Source organism: Myxozyma melibiosi (assembly GCF_037950935.1).
Source record: "Myxozyma melibiosi strain Phaff 52-87 chromosome Unknown BZA70scaffold_2, whole genome shotgun sequence".
In the NCBI taxonomy this organism is placed as follows: domain Eukaryota; kingdom Fungi; phylum Ascomycota; class Lipomycetes; order Lipomycetales; family Lipomycetaceae; genus Myxozyma; species Myxozyma melibiosi.
This window is the reverse complement of record NW_027042916.1, coordinates 278,960-300,683: the sequence shown is the minus strand read 5'-3', so window position 1 is coordinate 300,683 and position 21,724 is coordinate 278,960. Positions and strand designations below refer to the sequence as shown.

The 21,724-nt window shown below is 52.1% G+C and overlaps 12 protein-coding genes across 12 annotated transcripts; 3 read left to right on the top strand and 9 right to left on the bottom strand.

Moving 5' to 3' along the window:
• Position 1: 1 nt before the first annotated feature.
• BZA70DRAFT_107842 (ribosome biogenesis ATPase RIX7) lies at positions 2 to 3,015 on the bottom strand. Its single transcript, XM_064909384.1, has 4 exons — positions 2,534 to 3,015; positions 2,083 to 2,468; positions 1,962 to 2,025; positions 2 to 1,905 (listed from the first exon to the last, which is right to left on the bottom strand). Exons 1-4 carry the CDS (start codon positions 2,900 to 2,902, stop codon positions 130 to 132), a joined length of 2,595 nt encoding a protein of 864 aa, XP_064769622.1. The 5' UTR covers positions 2,903 to 3,015; the 3' UTR covers positions 2 to 129.
• A 1-nt stretch (position 3,016) lies between these two features.
• BZA70DRAFT_107938 (Snf7-domain-containing protein) lies at positions 3,017 to 4,246 on the top strand. The gene is made up of 4 exons (XM_064909387.1): positions 3,017 to 3,538; positions 3,591 to 3,743; positions 3,807 to 3,893; positions 3,953 to 4,246. Exons 1-4 carry the CDS (start codon positions 3,281 to 3,283, stop codon positions 4,103 to 4,105), a joined length of 651 nt encoding a protein of 216 aa, XP_064769621.1. The 5' UTR covers positions 3,017 to 3,280; the 3' UTR covers positions 4,106 to 4,246.
• On the bottom strand, positions 4,228 to 5,657 carry BZA70DRAFT_274608 (uncharacterized protein). Its single transcript, XM_064912005.1, has 3 exons — positions 5,469 to 5,657; positions 5,289 to 5,368; positions 4,228 to 5,218 (listed from the first exon to the last, which is right to left on the bottom strand). Exons 1-3 carry the CDS (start codon positions 5,601 to 5,603, stop codon positions 4,387 to 4,389), a joined length of 1,047 nt encoding a protein of 348 aa, XP_064769620.1. The 5' UTR covers positions 5,604 to 5,657; the 3' UTR covers positions 4,228 to 4,386.
• Positions 5,658 to 5,749: 92 nt separating this feature from the next.
• BZA70DRAFT_107913 (galactose-binding domain-like protein) lies at positions 5,750 to 6,780 on the top strand. Its single transcript, XM_064909386.1, has 4 exons — positions 5,750 to 6,038; positions 6,100 to 6,143; positions 6,199 to 6,493; positions 6,547 to 6,780. The coding sequence occupies exons 1-4, from the start codon at positions 5,820 to 5,822 to the stop codon at positions 6,655 to 6,657; spliced, it is 669 nt and encodes a 222-aa protein (XP_064769619.1). The 5' UTR covers positions 5,750 to 5,819; the 3' UTR covers positions 6,658 to 6,780.
• A 123-nt stretch (positions 6,781 to 6,903) lies between these two features.
• Positions 6,904 to 8,534, bottom strand: BZA70DRAFT_293994 (uncharacterized protein; the record flags this gene model as incomplete). The annotated part of the gene is made up of 2 exons (XM_064914425.1): positions 7,815 to 8,534; positions 6,904 to 7,764 (listed from the first exon to the last, which is right to left on the bottom strand). Exons 1-2 carry the CDS (start codon positions 8,343 to 8,345, stop codon positions 6,904 to 6,906), a joined length of 1,392 nt encoding a protein of 463 aa, XP_064769618.1. The 5' UTR covers positions 8,346 to 8,534.
• Positions 8,516 to 10,694, bottom strand: BZA70DRAFT_245684 (putative MFS drug transporter). Its single transcript, XM_064910630.1, has 2 exons — positions 10,072 to 10,694; positions 8,516 to 10,004 (listed from the first exon to the last, which is right to left on the bottom strand). The coding sequence occupies exons 1-2, from the start codon at positions 10,567 to 10,569 to the stop codon at positions 8,676 to 8,678; spliced, it is 1,827 nt and encodes a 608-aa protein (XP_064769617.1). The 5' UTR covers positions 10,570 to 10,694; the 3' UTR covers positions 8,516 to 8,675.
• Positions 10,695 to 11,307: 613 nt separating this feature from the next.
• BZA70DRAFT_288058 (uncharacterized protein) lies at positions 11,308 to 11,653 on the bottom strand (the record flags this gene model as incomplete). The annotated part of the gene is made up of 2 exons (XM_064914003.1): positions 11,308 to 11,381; positions 11,446 to 11,653. 2 exons carry the CDS (start codon positions 11,651 to 11,653, stop codon positions 11,308 to 11,310), a joined length of 282 nt encoding a protein of 93 aa, XP_064769616.1.
• Positions 11,654 to 12,100: 447 nt separating this feature from the next.
• BZA70DRAFT_223863 (putative MFS transporter) lies at positions 12,101 to 13,555 on the bottom strand (the record flags this gene model as incomplete). The annotated part of the gene is made up of 1 exon (XM_064910198.1): positions 12,101 to 13,555. A coding segment is annotated over one exon (1,455 nt), but the record flags the coding sequence as incomplete, so codon positions are not given.
• Positions 13,556 to 14,123: 568 nt separating this feature from the next.
• On the bottom strand, positions 14,124 to 17,093 carry BZA70DRAFT_274600 (Chs5p-Arf1p-binding proteins-domain-containing protein). The gene is made up of 7 exons (XM_064912004.1): positions 16,921 to 17,093; positions 16,583 to 16,709; positions 16,367 to 16,512; positions 16,213 to 16,305; positions 15,979 to 16,154; positions 15,512 to 15,915; positions 14,124 to 15,446 (listed from the first exon to the last, which is right to left on the bottom strand). The coding sequence occupies exons 1-7, from the start codon at positions 16,941 to 16,943 to the stop codon at positions 14,358 to 14,360; spliced, it is 2,058 nt and encodes a 685-aa protein (XP_064769614.1). The 5' UTR covers positions 16,944 to 17,093; the 3' UTR covers positions 14,124 to 14,357.
• A 300-nt stretch (positions 17,094 to 17,393) lies between these two features.
• BZA70DRAFT_274598 (kinase-like domain-containing protein) lies at positions 17,394 to 19,250 on the top strand. Its single transcript, XM_064912003.1, has 2 exons — positions 17,394 to 17,549; positions 17,617 to 19,250. The coding sequence occupies exon 2, from the start codon at positions 17,652 to 17,654 to the stop codon at positions 19,077 to 19,079; it is 1,428 nt and encodes a 475-aa protein (XP_064769613.1). The 5' UTR covers positions 17,394 to 17,549; positions 17,617 to 17,651; the 3' UTR covers positions 19,080 to 19,250.
• On the bottom strand, positions 19,251 to 20,264 carry BZA70DRAFT_274596 (uncharacterized protein). Its single transcript, XM_064912002.1, has 3 exons — positions 19,990 to 20,264; positions 19,640 to 19,892; positions 19,251 to 19,575 (listed from the first exon to the last, which is right to left on the bottom strand). The coding sequence occupies exons 1-3, from the start codon at positions 20,161 to 20,163 to the stop codon at positions 19,541 to 19,543; spliced, it is 462 nt and encodes a 153-aa protein (XP_064769612.1). The 5' UTR covers positions 20,164 to 20,264; the 3' UTR covers positions 19,251 to 19,540.
• Positions 20,265 to 21,516, bottom strand: BZA70DRAFT_293987 (uncharacterized protein). Its single transcript, XM_064914424.1, has 4 exons — positions 21,172 to 21,516; positions 20,951 to 21,083; positions 20,824 to 20,869; positions 20,265 to 20,750 (listed from the first exon to the last, which is right to left on the bottom strand). The coding sequence occupies exons 1-4, from the start codon at positions 21,388 to 21,390 to the stop codon at positions 20,705 to 20,707; spliced, it is 444 nt and encodes a 147-aa protein (XP_064769611.1). The 5' UTR covers positions 21,391 to 21,516; the 3' UTR covers positions 20,265 to 20,704.
• Positions 21,517 to 21,724: the final 208 nt, after the last annotated feature.

Below are 21,724 nucleotides of genomic sequence, written 5' to 3'. Positions count from 1 at the left end.
ATTATCATTACTGTTCAAACTGTAATAAATACTTTTTGCTTAAAAAAGCTCCAAGAAACGCCAACGTAGCTTATTATGACACACGCACATGAGAAATACACAATACAAGACAAACCACCACACAAAAGCTCACGCGCTCTTCTCCGCACTCGCATCAGCATTTTTCCGCCATCCAAAAGACTTGCCCAACCTCTCATACTTTGTCCGATCCTTATCCGACACACTCGGCGTCACATTCTGAAACGCAGTCTCGAAATCGTCCATGGTGACAATAATCTTAGTCTCCTCCGCCGCGCCGCCGACAGCGTCGTCGATATTCCCTTTTTCGTCCTGTAACTGAAACACCGCTTTCCGCAGCGCGCAAACCGCAGACTCACGAACCAACGCAGCGATATCTGCGCCGCTGAAATTCCGGCACCGCTCGTCCTGCGCCAGCGCGTCGAAATCGACATTGTCGTCGATCGGCGTCTTCTTCGCAACAGTCTTGAAGATCTCGGCGCGCTCTCTCGCGTTCGGAAGCTCGACAAATAAAGGCTTGTCCAGACGGCCGGGGCGGAGCATCGCCGGATCAATCATGTCTGGACGATTGGTGGCTGCGATGACGTAGATGCCTTTCCGGTCGTTTACGCCGTCGAGCTCGGTCAGTAGTGTGTTAACCATCCGAGAGGTAGACTCCCGCGAGTCGTCACGAACGGGGACAAGAGCGTCGATCTCGTCAAAGAAGATGACGCAAGGAGTAGACGCTCGGGCTCTCATGAACACTTGTCGAAGCGACTTTTCAGATTCTCCGACCCACTTGTTCAGCAGCTCAGGTCCGCGGACTGAGATGAAATTCGCTCGGCTCTCGTTAGCCACCGCCTTTGCCAGAAGCGTCTTACCGCAGCCCGGTGGACCCCACAGCAAAACTCCCGAGGGAGCAGTGATACCAACCTGGGCATACAGCTCCGGCCGGCGAATAGGCTGCACGATGGCCATCTGCAGCTCGACTCTGATGCGCGCCAGAGCACCGATGTCGTCCCATGTGACGCCGGGGATGGTCGCGAACCCTTCACGCTTGCTCGACGGCTGCACGGTCGGCATGGCGGTCATGAAATCTTCAATCGTGATTGAGAGTGGCTCTAGTTGCTCGGGAGTAAGCGGGTTCGGGAAGCGGTCCAAAAAGTGCTGGATGTCGTCGATTTCCTTGCGATCGATGATATGCTGCGCCCTTTGAGCGGCGGGAATATCGTCATCGTCATCCTCGATATTGACCACATCATCTACCTCCATCGCGTCGCTTTCACCTTCTCTGTTATCAGCACCTTCTCTAGTATCAGCAGCTCCATCCTTCTCCGCCTTCTCCACCCCGCCATTCTCAGCAGCAGCCGCGTCCTCGATCGGCTTAATCACATTGAATATCCGCTTGATAGCAGCAATACCGGCAGCAGTAGTCAACGCATTCAAATCCGCGCCGACAAACCCCGAGGTCTGCTTCGCCAATGCTTTAAAATCAAATTCTCCAGAAAGTCTGAGTTTGCCACACAAAATCCTAAGAATGCTCTCGCGGGAGAGCTCGTCGGGAACAGTCATCTGAATCTCCCGATCAAATCTACCCGCGCGCCGGAGCGCGGGATCAAGCGAGTCCGGGAGATTAGTGGCGCCAATCACAATCACGACCTTCCCATCCGTCTTTTCGAGCGAGAGATCGTCCATACACGTCAACAGCTGGGCAACGATACGTCTCTCCATCTCGCGCTGCGCGCTTTCGCGCTTGGGCGTGATCGCGTCGATCTCGTCCAGGAAGATGATGCAGGGCGCGATCGCGCGGGCTTCTTCGAATATCTCGCGGACTTTTTTCTCGGACTCGCCTGACATTCCGGAAACGACTGATGGTGCTGAAAGGGAGATGAAGGGGATGTTGAGGTCCTGTGGCATTGTTAGCGGACGAGATCACAGATGGAGATATAAAGTGGTTTACTTACAGCTGCGATAGCATTCGCCAGCATAGTTTTACCGCATCCAGGTGGTCCATGTAACAAGACACCCCTAGTAATCAAGTCAGTCAGACAGTACGATCTCACAACTCACAAGAAGTAAACTCACCGGGCAGGCTGCACGCCTGTATGGCGATAGATCTCTGGATGTTCGATAGGCAAGCAGACGAGCTCTTTCATATCCCGAATAACATGATCCATGCCACCGATATCCGACAGCTTGACATGAGTCGGCGGCGACCGGTCTTCTTTCGACACCGTCGACCCGCCTTTTTTCTTCTTGGGCGCGGCAGTAGTCTCGGCGGGTTGCGCTCGGTCGCGTTTTTTCGAACCAGCTTGGGATGAGGTCGGTGGTTTGGTGTCTGTTGGAGCTGCTGGGGTTGCTGGAGATGCAGTGTCGACAGTGTCGTCTGGAATCTCGACTGGTATGATCGGACGGGTGTTGGTTTCTGTGTTCCATAAGCCGACGATTCCTTTGTTTAGAGCGTTCATATCCTATACACCCACTAGTCAGTGCCTTGACCCAGACCCAGAGATGGCCGCATCTGTTGATACTATACCTTAACCATCATCATTTTAGACTCATCCATGTCGCTGAAATCACCATCCAAAGCACCCTCCTCCTCATCCAGATCACCCCGTTCGCTCTCCTCCTCAACCAACATCTCAACCACACTCTCAACACTCTTCTCCACCAACGCCCTCTTCAACCTCCTCAGTCCCGCGTCACAATCCTGCACATACTGCACCAGCACGGACGGCAGCACCCGCTTAATCGAAACAGGCTTCTCGCCATCTTCGGCCTTCGCGGCAAGATACCCCTCCACCAGATTTTTCACACGCTTGTCGATGGCCGCCGACGTGAGAAGTGGACCGCCCGCGGCCTGAGCGACGCCCAACCCGTTCAAGTTCCGAATTTTGCGAGCCATAGCGCTCTATTCAGACTCCCCTGTTATTATGATACTAAATTCTGTAAAACCCGGAAAGATCTCTGCCTGAATCTGCAGGGAACCTGGCTGATTTTTATTTTTTGTTTTATTTTTTTATTTGGTGTCGAAACTCCCAATTGAACCTTTGAACTTTATCCGGCGTCGATGAGCTCGTGCGTCTTGCTTCCGCTTTCGAGCCTATCTTTAATCCTCTCGCCCACCGCTATCCTCTACTCATTCATAGTTATACACAGTCACTCAGCAGCGAAGAGAGAGGAGCTGTATTCAAGATCAGGGACACCGCTGAGATTACGTTTTGGAAGAGAAGACACTAGCTGTGAATAATACCCACCCAGCCACCCAGGACATCCGTATCCCATGGGATCAGGCACATCCCGGCCCTCGCGCCGCGTCACCAAGCAAGACAATGCGATTCTCAACATGAAGTTGCAGAGAGACAGACTACAGCAGTACCAGCGACGGATACAGGTCGTGCTGGATCGGGAGCGGGACATTGCGAAGCAGTATCTCGAAAAGGGAGATAAAGAGCGTGCGCTTCTGGCGCTGCGGAAGCGAAAGTACCAGGCGCAGTTGCTGGCCAAGACTGACAGTCAGCTAGAGACATTAGAGAAGCTTGTGAGCACCACTTTTATCGTTCATTTTGGGCCTCTGCTGACGAGAATCCCAGACACAAAGCATAGAATTCGCGTTGGTCGAGAAAGACGTCTTATTCGGCCTCGAGCAAGGCAACCAGGTCCTGAAAGAGATCAATAAGGAGATGTCAATGGATAGAGTTGAGCGGCTACTAGACGAGTCTGCAGCCGGAATCGAATATCAACGGGTTAGCATTTCCTCTCATATACCTGCAAAGTCTATGACTAACCTGGTCTGCACTATCATACAGGAAATAAGCGACATGCTAGCCGATACGATCACAAACGCAGAAGAAGACGAGATCGAAGAGGAGCTGGAAGAGTTACAACGCCAGGAGGTTCGCTGTCTTTACTTCATAATCTCGCTACTTACAAGCTCTAACTATTCTTTCGATAGATTGCCAAAACAATCCCCCAAGTTCCGACTTCAAAGATCCCAGACGCCGAACCCGCAAACGAACAGGAAGAAGAAGAGGAGGAAGAGGAAGAGGAAGAGGAGCGGGTACCTCAAAAAACCCGCAATCGCGGACAACCAATGCTCGCAGCTTAAACTCATTTGTACATTAACACGCATTTTATGTTTTGAAACAGAAGCTGCATGGACCGCAATCATTACAATATGATGCTATATTACACACAGTTACGGAGTTGTGGTTTTTGGTTTAAAAGAGTATATAATGTGGAACGCGATTGTATTGCAATTCTCAGCTGTTGTGCATATCTCAACGAAACTGTTTCCCGACATAAAAACCAAACCACTTTTTCCAAACTATACCAGAAAATTATCCAATTCCGTAATATATCTCCAAGAAAGAAGCGACTCTCGACAGATTACTGCTCATCCAACCAGTCCAAGAAATCCGGGGTAAAGTAAGTGATAATAAGCGTAGCACCCGCACGCAGACATCCATACGCAGCCTCGTACGCAATCGTCTTCAAATCAACAACCCCCTTCTCCGCCGCCGCGTGCAGCATCGCAAACTCACCCGAGACCTGGTAAGTGCAGATCGGGAGATCGCGCGCGAGCTCCTTGGCGTCGGAGATGATGTCGAGATAGAACGTCGACGGCTTGACCATAATGCCGTCCGCGCCCTCTTCGATGTCGCGAGCGATCGCGCGGCGCGCAAGGCCGCGGCCGCCAGGAGGAAGCTGGTAGCACTTGCGGTCGCCGAAGCTGGGCGCGGAGCCGGCGGCGTCGCGGAAGGGACCGTAGAGGTTTCCGCTGAACTTTGCAGAGTACGACATGAGCATGCACTTGTGGGCCAGGCCGGCGTCCAAGAGGCCCTGCTTGATGGCGAGAATGCGGCCGTCGACCATGTCGGAAGGCGCGACGCAGTGCGCGCCTGCTTTGGCGTAGTTGACGGCGATGGCAGCCAGGCGGCGGACACTTTCTTCGCGGATGATGGTGCCGTCTTCTCGGAGGATGCCGCAGTGACCGTGGCTGGTGTACTCGCACATGCAGACGTCGGTCATGATGAACAAATCCGGACAGGCAACGCGAAGGGCCTTGATAGTCAAGATTACGGGCCCGTTCGGATCATCGGCGGAGGTGGCGTACGGGTCCTTTGCGTCCTCGGCGAGAGGGACGCCGAAGAGGATGACGGCCTTCAAGCCCTTTGCGACGAGCGACTCGACGTACGGAACAACTTTCTTGACGCCCCATCTAAAAAATTTAGAATGTCAGTGAGCTAGTTGAGAGAGAGAGAGAGTAGATATAAAAGTCTTGTACGCACCGTTTTTGGCCGGGAAGAGAGTCAATCGGAGTCTCCTCATCCTCGTTATCGGTGATAAACAACGGATAGATCAACGAAGACTAAACAGTCAGCAAACAGCACCAGTGATTAGTCCGCCGTATCTCAATCAAATTGCAAACAAGATAAAGGCGAAAGAAGGCGTTAAAAGGAATGCGATACCTTTGTAAGCTGACGCTCGTTCTGCCATTGCCGCAGCAGAGGATGATGATATCCGCCCGACAGAATCGACGAGATCTGCGTAGGCTGTGCGTCGGTGTACGTCGCGACGTGCTTCTTTGTTCCGTTCGTGGCCATTGCTGCTGTAGACGACTGGTTTGCGGACTATTGAACAGACAACAAGACTCGGGACAGCAGCTAAGAAGGTCGAGAAGCGAGTCGGTTTGAGATTTTCTTTAGAGTTTAATGAGCCGCACGGGGTTTGATGACCTTAGAAACGGATCAGAATCGCGGTCGAGGACCTGATTTTGTTTGAAGAAGAGCGAGTTTTGATCTTTTGTAAGTAGAGAAAGGATGTCGGAGCATACACACAGTCACAGTCATCACGGAGACGGCGGAGGACACGGACACGGCCATTCGCATTCCCACAGTCCGCCGCCAGAAGACACGTTCGACTCTCAGTCCTTGTACAAGCACATCAACATCGACCAGGTGACTACAATGAACGAAAGCGAGCCCGATGCTGGGAAGGGCGTGATTAAGCCCTGGAGCGAGAGATATGACACGACAAAGGTATTTTGAAGAAAGAAAGAGCGCGTTGCTGGAAGTTGGTCGGGTATTAACTAGCCTCGAGATCCTGGAAAGCGACGCCGATGAGCAACTGATCATGTTCATTCCGTAAGATCCCTGGTCTCCTCTTATAAAGAATCACAGCTAATATAAGAACACACAGATTCACAGGAATGGTAAAGCTCTACTCCCTCCTCCTCCGCACAGCACCCACCTCCTCCGCCCCGCGCACCCTCAAACTCTTCAAGAACCGCACCGACGTCGACTTTTCGATCGCAGAAGACCTCAAAGCCGACGAGCAGCTCGAGCACAACAACTCGATCGCCGATATCGTTGAGTACCCGCTCAAGCGCGCGATCTTCTCAAACGTGAAAAGTCTCACGCTGTTCGTGCAGGATAACTACGGTGACGACGTCTCGATGATCTCGTATATCGGACTGCGCGGGGAATGGAAAGAGGTAAGCTCTGTTTTCTATATACTACTTCCCTTCTGTATCTGACTAGTGTATAGCTTTCGAAGGACCCGGTGATTACGATATACGAGGCTGCGGCCAATCCAGCAGACCACAAGAATCTCGTCGGAGCAGAGAATTTCATGTCCGAGTATAGCGGCGGTGCTTAAATCTTGATCCCTGCTCTACCGAGAAATATCTAACTGTATGCAACTTACAGACAACATATTGATAAGCAATTGTATTATTCTAGGAAACAAAAAGACAAACATGTATACCAAACAAACCATGTTCTATAAACACTCATCTGACTGCCTTTTATATAGTCCCCACACACTATCCAAATGTTCCAAATATGATCCAAAACCAACCCTCAAATCCCAAACCAATCGTAAATCTCCTTCCCCCACAGATTTCTAAACTCTCGACTCAACCCCGCCGCGAGAATAGCTACGCATCTCAATCGACTCCTCAGGACTAGGACTCCTCGGCCCCTCCGAGATAGCGCCAGACCCAACTTTCGAGTACACGGCTTCCGAGCTGCGCTTGCTGACCGCGACCCACACCGCCGAGCCCAGAATGATGCCACTGCCCGCGATCTCCATCCAATCCGGCGTATCGTTCCACACCAACTTTTCAAACAGGAAAGCGTAAAACATCTGCAGATACAGCATGTTCCCCGCCCGCCCGGCTTTCTCGCGCTGTAAACCCGCCGTGAGCAGGAACTGGTACAAGAATCCACACACACCAATGCTCAGGAGAAGAACCCACTGCAGAATCGTGCTCGGAAAAACAAAGCCTATACTAGGCGTTGCAATGAGCGCAATGCAGGAGATGATTGTGCACCAAATTGCAAAATAATTGACGGAAATAAGCGGATGTGCACGCTTGCCTATGCTGCGGATCACGGTGAACGCGCCCGCGGCGCCAAACACTCCAACCATGGCCACACCGACCGCGCCCCATCGCTGCGCGGAGGTGACTGTGTGTCCACCGGTCGATGACGGAGGCGGCGTGATGCCCGGCTGCGCGATCAGAATCACACCGGCGAAGGAGATGAGGCCCGCAATGAATTCAATGCGACCAAAGGCTTCGTGGAGGAAGATCGAGCAGGCAAAGCCCGCGACGGTGGGGGAGAGGAAACTGATGACGGTTGCGTCGGACAGAGAGAGGTAGGTGAGCGAGTAGTACATTCCAAACAGACCGAAGAAGCCGGTGAAGCCGCGAAGGGCGAGCAGGCCTCGGATTCCTTTGGGACCCAGCGGAGCATCGGGAACCTATCCACAGTTAGACTATGCGCAGAATATCACAACAAAGTAGTGCTCACCTTTCTATACCACATGTAACCAGTACACGCAATCATCGTAATCAGCATCCGAGTGAAGACAATCTGCAGCGCATGAAACGGCGGATTCGCAGACGTCTCCAGCAGTCTCGTAAACAGATTCATCGAGCTGCTAAACAGCTGCGCGACCGCAAACAGCAGCAACCCGATATTCGCATTAAACCACACCTTCAACGACCCCACCGCCTGCCGCCCCATCAGCACCGCGCGCGAGCCCGCAGCACCGCTGCCGGCCCTCGCCGGCTCAATCCCGCTTATCGGGAACTGAGGAGTCTCGACCGAGAAGTCGCGTGCCGCGCCGAGCACGGGCGAGTTTGCGCCCGACGATGAATCGCTGTGGACGTCGAAGTAGTCCGCGGGCCTGGTCTCGGTCCCGGGCTTGGTTGCTGCGCCTGTGAGCGGTGGTAGTGGTGCGGTCTGGCCGACGAGCTTCGAGGTCACATCTTCAAACTCGGGTGCCCCATCTGTGGAGTCTGTCTGTGCCAGCAGGCTGACTTTAGCCGGATCCGCCATTGCCGTAGTTCTCAGTTGTTACTTGAGTCTAAGAAAGAATAATAAAACCACAGAGACCTGCAGCGAAGCAAAGAACGAGAGCAGACGGTGATAAAAAGACCAAGAACCAGCAAACCACCGGAGTTTAGTCCGCCCAGCATTAAATTGATTTTCTAACTCGATTAAATTCGCTTTTTTCTTTCTTTTTTTTCTTTTTTTCTGGGCATAGGTTTAGGAATGACGTCATTCTGCGCCGCAATCACTTAATTTATGAATCTGTGCTTGGCCGAGGCAGATAAAGAAGATGGTGATGATATTGTATTTATAGGCAATTGTTGCTGAACTTGTCGACTATCGCCGGTCGATGGTCGAATGCAGCACATGCTCCCTCATAATCGCTGCCATCGCGGCAGTCGCTATCCCCAGCACAAAACACATCACAAACACCGCCCGCGACGCATCCATATACGACATGCGCACGACCGGAATCAAATACCCCGGCAGATTCCTCACCTCCTCCACGTTCTCCAGCACCCGCTTCACAATCTCCTCCGCGTCCGAGCCAAACACGCGCTCGCGAAGCGACTTGGCAAGCGTGTTTTGGAACAGACTCGTCGCGACCGCTACGCCGAGCGTCGAGCCCGTGCCGCGGAAGCCGTACTGGATCGAAGTCGTCACCGCTTGGTACTCGTGCGGAACTGCGGCAATCAGCGCGATCAACGTGACCGTCAGAAGCGAGCCGTAGGCCGCGCCCGGAAGGAACGTGTACAGCCAGACGATAGTTATCGGCGTGTCGACCGCCAGCGTGCAAATCATTCCCGTGCCAACGATATAGAGACCCGCAGAGAGCATCGCGATCTTGTAATACTTTCCCGTGGCACGCATGTATATCCCCGACCCGAACGAGCCGACCGCGACGCCGATGAAGTTCGTCACCAGACTCGACCCCGCCGTCGTCTCGGACGTGTCCTTGACCGCGACAAAGTAAAGCGGGATGAAAAACAAAAGCGAGTAGACCGACATTGTCATGAACCAGTTACAAAACGCCGCACCGAAAATCGTCGGGTCCTTCAGCAACTGCACAGGGATAATCGGCTCCTTTGCAATGTAGAGCTCGATATAGACCCAAAACGCCATAATGACAAGCGACAGCGGCAGCGAAATAAGCACCAGCGGGTGCGACCACGGCACCTGGTTCCCGCCAATCGACACGGCAAACAAAAACACCAAAAGCGAGGCCACCAACGTCGCCGCGCCCGCGAAATCCACACGGCCCAGAAGTCGATGCTCGCGCGCAGTCTCGGTCTCCTCGTCATCGAGAATCGCATCGTCGTCGTCAGAATCGTACTCCCGCGCCTTGGGCGGCAAAACAAGCAGGAATTGGATCGCAAGCGTAGACAACACAATCAGCGGCAGCTGCAGCAAAAACGCCCATCGCCAGCCCAGATGCGCAGTCACGTACCCGCCAAAGATGCCGCCGAGAGCGGCGCCGGAGCCAAACATGATGTTTCCAAAGCCTTGCAGCACACCCCGCTTCCGCAGCGGGACAAGATCTGAGAGTGTGATTGTCGAGAGTGCGGTGAGGCCACCACCGCCGATGCCTGCTACTACTCGGGCAAAGACAAGAAACCATAGGTTTGTGGCTACTCCGCATCCCAAGCATCCAACACCAAAACAGATCTACATAGCAGTCAGTCAGTCAATCTTCCTATAAGAAGCATAAAAAAGGTATCGAGAAGGAACTCACATTACTGAATAGGAGACCCGGTCTCCGTCCGAAAATATCAGTCAACTTTCCATACAGAGGTTGAAAGGCCGCGTTCGCAATAAGATACGCAGTCGCGATCCACGACACGTTCTTAAACCCATCAAACTCCGACGCAATATGAGCGAGCAAAGTCGCGACCACCGTGCCGTCCAAGGCCGCCAAAAAGACACCAATATAGAGCGACAGAAAGACGAGCGCGAGCTTCAAGTTCGACAGCTCGCCCGATCCATACGCGCCACTACCGCCCGAGGGCGCGATTCCCCGGGTAGACGAGGTCAGCGAGGCCGTGAAAGAGGATGTTCGGGAAGACAGGCCGCTGACGAACGGATTTGGCAGCGTCGCGCGGGTGTTGGACGGCAGCAAGGGCTCGGTTATGTCCTCGATGTCGCTGTCGATGATGATGGCCTCGTGGGCGACCACCTCCGGCGGCAGTTGGCTCGTCCGGGTCGTCGGAGATGTGCTCGGTGCGACCGACATGGTGTGTGTGTATATCTCTATTTTGCAGCAGCAGGAAGCTGCGTATATGCTGGTGATGCTGATGATGCTATTGCGCTCTTTGGACGCTCATATCGAATCCGGGCATCTGCGTGCACAAGACTGGGTCACAGATATCTGTGATTTGTGATTACGATCACAGAGCACTGACTACATGATTATCAGATCAATCTCCGTATCTCCACAATGTGCAGGAGAGCAGAGACAATTGAGTGCTGTGATTGTGTTCTGGCTGCGCGGAAAGTGACGGTAGAATTTCGTAGGAAGAGAGAGTCAGAGTGGAGATGGTGCTGAGGCAATGGTGTGCAGACCTAGAGAGCGAAAGGGCACTTGGTGTTCACACAATTGAAGTGCTGTAGAGTATACTGTAACAATTGTATTCAATATAACAAAGAGACTCTATAGCCTCTCCTTTCTTTCATTTTATAAGTCATGACCAAAAACACCAAACACTAAACGAACGACAAACGAGTGAACCAAAATCGAGCAAAACGACGGGATACAAGACAAAAACAAAAGCACAAAGTCAATGATAAACCAAAAGTAAAACGAGATGAGGAGGGATATTTAGTAGTTGCAAGTCAAAATAAACGAAGGAGCGGTGCGGAGAGTATCAATGCGATAAGACGGCGACGAGAGGAAGAGAGATGCGGTGAGCTGTGCGCTCGCTCGTGCTCGCTGATACTGATTCAGAACTTTTGATAAGACGTGTACTTGTGTTCAAACACAAGAATCCTTCTCGACCAACACTTTCTCGTTCTTTGCCGTAACTCTGGCGTGAAGAAACTTGATATCTTCACAGCAAAGCACTTGCCGCGTTTTCCGGAGCCGCGAACGAACACCGCCCTCCAGCAGCACCAATTGATCGAGCACCCTCACTCCCACCCCCGGCATCCACGACCTCAATCCTCATCGCCAACGACATGAGCGCAAAGACAAGACACGCCAGACTGAGCCAGTGCTGCCGTCGCCGATCGTCGCGGTCGGTCTTGCCCGCGCCGCGATAAAGCTGGCCCGCGACCGTGACGACGATCACGTCGTAGAACAGCGAGACAAAGCAGCCCATGATCCTTTGCTTCTGCTGTGTTTCCTCCTCTTTCTTCTATCGTGAATTGTATCCAAATCCAAGCGCTAATTGAGCATCGACAAGACCGCAGACGAACAGAAAGCAGCGGCCGAGGCGGGGCAGCGGCGAGGACCCGCGGGCTATTTATTTAATTGACGTGCGGCTCAGCTGCCACCTCGTCGAGCCTTTTTGGGCCTCGAAACCAAACCGACCAGAAGACCAGAGATCAGCGGTCGATCTTTGTTTTTGTTGTTTGAATGTTGTTTAGTTATTAAGAAATGAATCAATTGCAACCAAACCCAATGCACCTTTGACCGTGTCTTGTTACTCCCTCTGCTTCTCCATGCCGTTGTCGCTGCCATCAGCGTCGTCGCCCCTACCAACATCGAGCTCCACCACCTGCTCCTCCTTCCTCTCCTCCTCCTCCTTCGCCCTTAACTTGTAATACCTCTCCCGTCTCCAATCCCCTCCCTTGACATACTCCCACAGCAGTATCGGAATCGCCAGCAAGTCCATCCCCGCAACAATCATAAACGTCCACCCCATCCCAATCTTCCCCACCACGATATCCACAAGCGCAGACCCCGCCGCGCCCATCAGACACCGCACAAGGTTATTCGACGCCGTCACAGACGCCGACTCCTGCGGATACAGATCCACCAGCAACACCTGCACGCACGTGAAAAACCCCACGATCGAAAGCCCGTTGAAAAACAGCAGCGTCAGCGGCGCGGCGTATGAAATGCTCTTCCGAAACGTCCACCCGTACACCACCGTCAACGCAGCCGACGTCAGAATCATCGGGAACGCAATCCGTAGCCGCGCTCTTTCGATTGGAAAGTCGGGGTTCTGCCGAACACTGCGCCCGCCGTCGGCGCCGTAGCCTGCTTTTGCCGCAAACCGCTTGAATTCCTGATCTAGCAGGCGCCCGCTCGCTATCGATCCAATCGAGCTGCCGACGCCGTACGGCAGAAAACACAGGCCGATCTTCAAACTGCTCAAGCCGTAGATTGTCTTTAGCTGCGACGAGAACGCGACGGTGATGCAGTAGTAGCCCGTATACACCAGTGCGTGTCCGAGCAGCACCACCGCGATATCCTTCTCCATAATAATAATCAAGCACCGCAGCGGGTTTCCCATCCTTTTCTTCCGTTTACCCTTCTGCGCAATCTCACCGCATTCCTCCTGCTGCTGATGCTGCTGCTGCTGCTGTTGCTGTTTCTTCTGCTTCCTGCGCGACAGCTTCTGCAGCAAAGACTGATTCCACCCGGTCGCAGGGATACTCCCGTTCCCCACAATCATCCGACCCGTCTCCGGCAACCACAAAAACAACACCGACACCAAGACCGCACCGGCGGCAAACAAAAACCAAAACTGCGCTTTCCACGAATCATTCGATTCCGACAACAAGCCTCCCAGCACAGGCGCAATCGCAGGCGCAACCATTACGCCCCCGGAAAAGATACCCATGTACGACCCCCGCTCGGAAGGGACCACGATGTCGCCGATCGTGCCTGCGCCAATGGCGACAGTCGCAGACGAGCCCGTGGACTGGATCATCCGCAGCACGAGTAAGCCCGCGTAAGACCCTTGCAGGGCTAGCCCGAGATTCGCAGCGACAAACACGAGGAAAGTGAGGATGTACACTGGTCGCCGACCGAGCGCGTCAGCGAGCGATCCCCAGAATGAAGGCGCGAGACCTTGGAAAATCATATATGTAGTCACGGTCAGATTGATTCTCTCGACAGACACATGCAGATCGTTTGCTATCGTCGTGATGGACGGGAAATATATACTCGTCGCCAGCGGCGAAAAGAGCGCTGAGCAAGTGGCCGTGGCGCAGAGTGCTCGTTTCATCGACTTTGAAAAGACAGAGTACGGCACGGCAGAGGACGCTGTCGTCGCTGTGGGCACCACCGGTGGGGTTTCGAGATCGTGCGTCTGGTTTGCTGGTTCGTAGTCGGTCGGTGTCGCGACGCTACTCTGCTCAGTCTCCTGTTCCTCTTTACTAGAGATATCGTGACTCTGGAACTCTTCTTGACTCTGTCTGTCTTTTTCGTTTCTGCCCGACGAGTCTGTGGGGTCTGAAGACGCTTGTTGCGTCGGAAATAGTTCCGTCGCAGACTTCTCACGCGCCATTTCGTCGCTATCGCACCTCTTCCAGCCTTTCAACTAGCTTTCAAAACAACTAAGCAGCAGGTTCACACTACCGCAGTGCACACATCGATGTAAGCAACTCCAAGAAGGAGAAGAAGGAGAAGCGGTTGTTGGTTGAGTCAGAACGCGGACGGTATATGACCGAGATGACGGAGGTAAGGAACAAACTGAAAGCTTAAGTTCCCCTGTCGATTTAGTGCGGTGCAAATATTAGACACCTTCTCTTCTTGGAAATAGCACTGTTATCTATAATTGAATCATATAACAACAGTAGAATAAGCCAATCTGTTTTGTAGTTGTGTGTATCCACCGGACAGAGAACTCGAACAATCCGGACCTCTTCCTTACTACTTTGTCTACTTGGAGTAAATGCACCATCAAGTCAGATTAACACACTATCCTACTTTACACCGCCTAAAGTCTCCGTCCCACACTTTATAACACGTACGGTACAAGAGAGCATAGAAAAACACGAAAATGACAAGGTGAAATAGAAATGAAGAGAAACAAACGACAGATGAGAATCAAACAACATGCAATCAATACACTATCTACCATCATCATCCTCCTCGTACCCAGGCCAACGGAACTGCTTCGCAATATCAAAGTACATATCCATAACCTCCGCCACCGAACTGCTATAATCAGATCCCTGGATCATATTCCGCAGCTTCTGCGACCCTTCCTCCAGCACCAGCCCCTGCATCGCCCGCACCAATTGCGGCGAAAACTCCTTGAACCAGCGGTGATTGTACGATGTCAGCTTGATCGCCGTGTGCAGCACCGTCACAAGCTCCTTCTTGGCAATGTAGATCTCTAGCAATCCCTTGAGCGCGTTCGCCGAAAACCGGATCTCCAGCGCAGAGTTGTACGCCTCCGCGGCTTCCTCCGTGTGCTTCATCCGCACCGCCAGCGCACCGAGAATCTCCCACTCCCGTAAACTCTTCTTGTACGGAAGCTGCTGGGCTCTATAATGCGCCGACTCGGCCCGCCACAAGGTATACACCCGCATGTCCTCGTACATCACCATAAACAGATTATCAAGCCATCGCTCGCACAGTCTCTTGCTTCGGAAAGTAGTGCTGCTTGTCGCCTCATCCTCACCCGTCGCGTGATGCCCGTCCTCGCTTCCCTTGACAATAACCGCGTCGACGCTGTTCTCAGGCTTCACGAGATTCGCCAACGCAGCTTTTTCTTCCTCGCCCGCTCCCTCGGGAATAGACGTCGTCGACTCTCTTCCATTCACCGCAACATTTGACGCGTCGCTGTCCGCGCGGCTGTGGTTGTTTGTCTTTTGCACACTCGACGTCTCCGTCTTGAGACTGCGGTACTCTTCTTCCATAATAAACACCTTCGAGCGGTACTTGAGCAGCATATCCCATCCAATCTCATGAACAATCTCCACCAGCAACTCGTACGCCTGCGCAAACGTTCCGCGCAGAGACGACGCAGGAAGACGTGCAAGCGCAGGATCGACAGTCGTCGTCTCGCCTTCTCCGGCAACCGCGTCGTCAATGATGTCCTGAATGATTCCTTCGGGAGGAATAGGAAGGTGGACCCGCTGGGCCACTGGCATTCTATGAAGGTCAACGTTCTGATACGGAAACATCGGGCAGGAGTTCAGAGTGAGCAGCGCCTATGCAAGGAAAGTGATTAGTAAGAAAGCAAATGAACCTCATATTTTCTGATTGTGCAACATACCGACTGGAAATCCTGCTGCTCGATGTAGACCTTCACCAATCGCGCCCAAGGTGCAAACTCAGAGGGCGCAGAGTCGACAGCACGCTTAGCGGTCGCAACAGCAAAATCAAGCCGTCCTTTCGACATGCAAAACCTAGTCTGAAGGTCCAACAGATTAGGATCCCGAAGAGACTCCTCCACGCTGCTATGCAAAAGCTGTACCGCTTTGACTTCCTCGTCCATGTCGAGGTAGCAGCGAGCCAGAAGGGCCGCGAAATCAGAGTCCTTTTCTCTTAGTTTTTCGAGGAGATTGACGCCTTTGTCGTAGCTCTTTGTCACCTCGAGATACTTGAAGAAGGTCGCGGTCAGGTTGTTTGAGATCAGGGTGGGCACCTGGACTTCGAGCTCTGAGCCAAATTGCCAGCCTATGGGATATCAAGTAAGAATACTGATCGCTCGTAAGAATGACAGCCGACAGAATAGATTACCTCTAGAGAACATTTTGGCAGCCGCATCCAAGAATTTATCCTCGGCTTCACGGTTGGGAATCGGATTGAACCGTCGGTAGGCAGTGATATTATAATCATCATCATCCGCAAAGAGGAACGCACGAATGATTGAGCAAACATAAGTCTCCTGCATCAGCTGTTCTGTGACCGGGTGCCTGGACAGCTAGATTAGATCAACGCACAACGACTTTCTTCTTTCAGATGGTAGCATACTTTTCTCCCCGCTCGTCAATGACAAAGGCCTCCACGGAACCTGGGATGTGAACACGGACACGAAGGTCTACTCTAGATAGTGAATTGTAGCAGCTGCATTATCTGTTAGCGAGGCCATTCACCCTTTGTGACACCGATCGCAGCAATAACACACCAGTAAACACCAGTCTGGATGTTCCAGTGCTGGACTTTTCCAAACCAAATCTGTCCCTCGCCCGGGGCGTATGTGAGAGTGTTCATGTACGCAGCAACGGATGCCGAGGATGGGTCGACGCCGGTGACATAATGATAGGTTCCGGCCTAGAGCGCAATTGTAATTAGCAATCATAATCGCGTCTTGATACCTTCTTCAGACAGATACAAAACCAACCTCTTTCACTCCAGTGCGCGCGTGTACTTTGGTGAGATGAACAAGATCGGGTGGACCGAGGGAGTGGAACGAGGCCAATGCCTGAGTACGCGCATTCACGGCCTCACCGATCTCAATCTCTTGAATCCTAGCAATCGCAAACAACAGTTAGCATCCAGCAGCAATCGCGGTCTATCAATGACTGCGCGCAGATAGCAGCGGTCGCAGGACACTCGGTGAATCAAGAGAGCTGTTCCGGAAGCTCTCTCTGTACAGCCCCAGTGCCCCTGCTTTCACTGCCCAGCACCCGCGGATCCGGCCGAGCACCAGAGATCAAGCAACACAAAATAAAGACATACTCTGGAACAGCTGTCTGGACCATTTCCTAATTCTAGCAGGGATGCCCGGGATGTGTTGATAGAAAGGAGATGCAAAGTGCGCGAGTACCGTGGCTTTCTCCTGATCTCTGGGTGTTGCTTCGAGGGGCAGTTGCGGCTTACTGTGAGTCTGAGGGGTTGGTGTTTAGATATTCTTGGACATCATCACACTGCGGCAGCAGTGCGTTTGCAGGTCTAAAATACAGTCTGATAAGACCGCAGAGCTCTGTTATCTGCAACTATTGCAGAAATATAGAAGAAAGCACATGGCAGAGGGTATGATAGTGATGTGAAGCAAATACATATTCTGGATCTAATAATCCAGCCCTCACAATACTAAACCGCCCGACATCGCGACCCAGAACTGCACAGCCACGCGAACCGAGTCTGAGCGGCGGCAGAGCACGTTGGGAGTTGCGCGCTCGCTGATACGCGGCGGCAAAAAAAATTCCCAACTTCCCCAAACACCGTCTTTTATCGTCACTCTGCTGCTCTCCTTCTCGCCATTAATGGCATTCGCTCTGTAGTATTCTTCTTCACTGGTACTTGCTGCTGGGGGCTTTTGCTTTCTGCCGCTTCAAATCATCTTTTTGCGCGGCTTTTCACTCAAGGTACACCTCTCCCCGACCCACATCCCCTTGCTGGCCACCGCTGCTAACTTACTCCCTCTCTCCGCAGTACTTCTCCTTCACAACCAATACATCCCAGCAGAGATGGCGGCCGTGTTTGCCTTTGACGAGTCCGAAATGGACATGGACTTTGGCCGCTCGCGTCGGCGCTCCGTCTCTTCCGTCAACTCCCGTGAGGATATCTGGGCCCCATCGCCTCTAATGGACGATCAGCCATTTGCGGCTTCGGAGCACCTGGCAGGGAGTTATAACGGAAGCAACAGTATTCCCATCATTGCAGAGGTCGACGAAGCGGTCTCCGAAATCACAGACGGGGTGGCAAAGATGGGCAGCTACCTCAAAAACCAACAGTTCATGCCCGACGACTCTCTCGGTACCTCCTACCAGGTCGACATCTCGTCAGACTATATCGACAGCAACCTCGCAGGTATAGCCGACGGCATCAAAAGAAAAATGACGACCTCGGATTTCGAATACATCAAAGTCCTCGGCAAAGGCGCGTACGGCAAGGTCCTTCTTGTACGCGAAAAGGCCACCGGCCGTCTGTACGCGCAAAAGCAGCTGAAGAAAGCGTCGATGATGGTTCGCAAGAAGCTGGTCGAGCAGACAAAGACCGAGCGCGCTATTCTAGAGTCTGTGCGTCATCCCTACATCGTCAAGCTCTTCTACGCCTTGCAGGATCAGCACCGCCTCTACCTGTTTCTGGAGTACGCCCAAGGTGGCGAGCTGTTTTCCCACCTTGCTTCCGAAAAGATGCTTTCCGAGCCCGTTGTCTCATTCTACGCTGCCGAATTAGTCCTTGCTTTGACCCATCTCCACACAGTCGTCGGCGTCGTCTATCGCGATCTGAAGCCGGAGAACTGCCTGCTCGACTCACAAGGGCATTTGGTTCTGACTGATTTCGGCCTCAGCAAAGTATCCAGCGACGGTGGTGAATGCAAGACTTTCCTAGGCACACCAGAGTATATGGCACCTGAGATCCTGCTCGGCAAGCCGTATGATTTCGCTGTCGACTGGTGGTCACTCGGGGCCCTTTGCTATGATCTCCTAACCGGCACTCCCCCATTCACCGGCAACAACTACAAGCGCATTGTCGAGAAGATCCAAAAGACAAAGCTAGTCCTGCCATACTACATCACCGCCGAAGCCAAAGACTTCCTCACCCGTCTCCTACGCAAGGAACCCAAGAAACGTCTGGGCGGCAATATCCCCGACGACCTCAGCACGATCCGCAAGCACCGCTTCTTCCGCAGAATCGACTGGGCAAAGCTCGAACGCCGTGATCCGTCGGTGGTGCCCCCCATTGTCCCCATCATCACCAATCCGATCTTGGCAGAGAATTTCTCGGACGAGTTCACGTCCATGGCACTCAGTCCTCCTGGATCGGGGTTGGAAATTCCCGGCGCTGACCAGAACGGGTCGTATTCCAAGGACGACACATTCGCGAACTTTACATTCACAGCCAGTAACAGCTTCATCGAAAACGCGATGAACAACGTCGGCGGGTACTAAAACACTCATCAAAAAGGAAGATAATTCTCGGATTGGATTTGGTGCGGTCATAGTTTGTTAGTCGTTGATCTTTTCACTATGTATTTAGCTAGGGTTTACATATTTCGGGTGATAGACTTATAGGAGTATTGGGCTGTTTTTATCTTGTTTCTTGTTATCGCATATATGGCTATAAGCCTACTTTTCATTTCAATATTTAGATTTTTTCTTATTTTTATTCACATGAGTCAACCTGACTAAATCGGTAAATGCAAATAATACCCAGATGACAAAAACAACCAAACGACCCCGCGCAAAACAGATCCGCAGTAACCAAACAAAACAACAAAGTAAAAAAAATGAATCTCCTGGATAAAACTGCTAAAACCAAAGCCGTAGAATAAAATGAAACCAACGCCCGGTTTGTTCAAAGTCCCTGCCACTGTCTCTTGGTGTTCAAGCTAAATCACTTGTTGCGGAGCTCATGGAAGCGGGAACTTGAGCTTCAGAGTCTCATCTGAAGTAAAACAAAACATTAGCCAGATCCTGACGACTAACACCAAACATACAAAAAGACTCACTCTGATGCCTCACGGCGTAAAAGAACCCAGCAATCATCTCGACCTCGCGCGCAGGCTGCGCGATAAAATGCCGCTTGACCGCACCGGCGAGCTCTTCTTTCGTTATCCGGTTCCGGTGCTTGTACGAATACGTCCGTTGCCCGACCTTACCGTTCAGCAGCATGCCCAGGTTCGAGATCGAGGACTTGTCGGGCATGCTGTATGATGCGCGGTACTTGCGCAGCGCATCGTCGGGGAAGGTGTCGAAGTTCACCTAAGCAGACAAAGACTGCGTCAACAAGAGTTCCTTGCCCATCACACACGTTCTTTCCGACCGAGAATCATAATTATCAAAGCAGAGAAAGACTTACAGGATCGATAGGCACTCCGGCTTCGTCGACCCCGGCAGCGTTGGCAGTCGCGGCACCGGCGTTGGCAGCCGCGATCGCAGCAGCGGTGCCGGTAGCAGCAGCTCCTCGCTTGCCGCTGGCCGCGCCGGCAGCGTGCGATACTCGCGAAGAGGCGTGGTGAGAAGGGCCAGCCATGTTGTTTTCTCAAAAGCAGGATAGCTGAAAGACTCGCCGGGTGAAAATAGGTCGGAGAACGGGCAGAGAGGTGGTCGGGGGCAAAGAAAAGAGGATTAGAGTGGAATCAGTCGGTTTCTCTGCTCGAGAGCCGAGCAACAATCGGCGGCCTAATCGGGAACCCAAACCCGATGGGGTTGGTCGCTACTTTCTTGCCAAACGACCCGAGGATACAACCGACTGCTTGGATAGCACCTTTGTTTATAGAAGTTATGATTCTACTTGGGTAGTTTATGGAGAGGCATTGACTACGTGTGTATCATAGTTCTTGAGCTTTGAAAGATCTCACTGGTTCGTAGATTTTGGCATACCTAACATCCCCGATATCTCGGTCTGCGCGAATGATCAGCGCTCCAAATGAATGAACTTATATAAAAAAGCGTGCACAGATTGCTACTGGAGCATCAACTATATATGGTCTGTGGGATCACAACGGTAAATGTGATCTAATCAATTCATCGACCAAGACTATCTGAACATGGCTCACGACCCGGGTGCCAATTCATCGCTTCTTGCCCTTCGTGAGATACTCGGTAATACCTTTGATCCTGTAGGTTTCAAACGTTAGCAATTCATGATTCTGCGCATAGGTGTTGATAGGCCATAGCGAGAAGGACTTACTCATCAATTGTAAAATGAATCTTATTTTTGTCGAGAGCTGTTTTCACTATATCCCACAGACAAACGTCGTTATAATTAGCACACTATCATTCAATCGCAAAATATGAATCAAGATAAAATAACGTACAGGCCGCCATTGACTCGCTGATCTCCTTGTCGCGAAGCAATGAGAGAAACAACGACATACTCGGTTTCGTGTCGCCTGCTAACGCACCCTTTTTCCTGATGGTTTCCATGACGTCTGCCACACAGTTCATCACCTATGTATTCGCTCTCTTGTTAATACCGAGGAGACAAGGGCAAAAAAGCAAAGTATGGAATCGAAAAGAGAAAGTAATGAAGACATACCTCTGGGGAGGACGAGATCTTCTTCATAAAAGTGGACTTGAAAATCTCCTCATTAATCCCCGGGCCACCAGAAACAGCGTACGTCCTCTCGTGCCGAGCACCAAACGACCCTGCTGCTGTGTTGAGCCATGGTGTCCTCGAGGCCGAGACGGCGCAGAACGTTCCAGTGCTAGCTCGCAGCCGGCTTGCGCGGAGAAGAAGTTGTCTGTTAAACGACATTGTGGCTTATAATGATATACAAAAAGTAGATCCAGTCAAACAAATACTAATAAAGGCCTCGGAGTTGAAGATCAGGGAAAGACGGGCAAGAACAGTTGGATATGGGAAGTACTGGGAGTTCTGACGATGTCTGACTGCGAAGTCGGAGGCGGATTCTGGATCTACAAACCTTATTATGCGTGCCCAAACAGGAAGTTATTGGACGGACTACTTGCGACAGAATAGACGCAGTACCGCTGGATTTGTCTGAATTGTATATTGCGGTGCTTAGAATATGCAGAAGAAGTTATGTTACTTTTCACCTGCTTTTGCCTGCAAAAATGCGTGTAGAAAG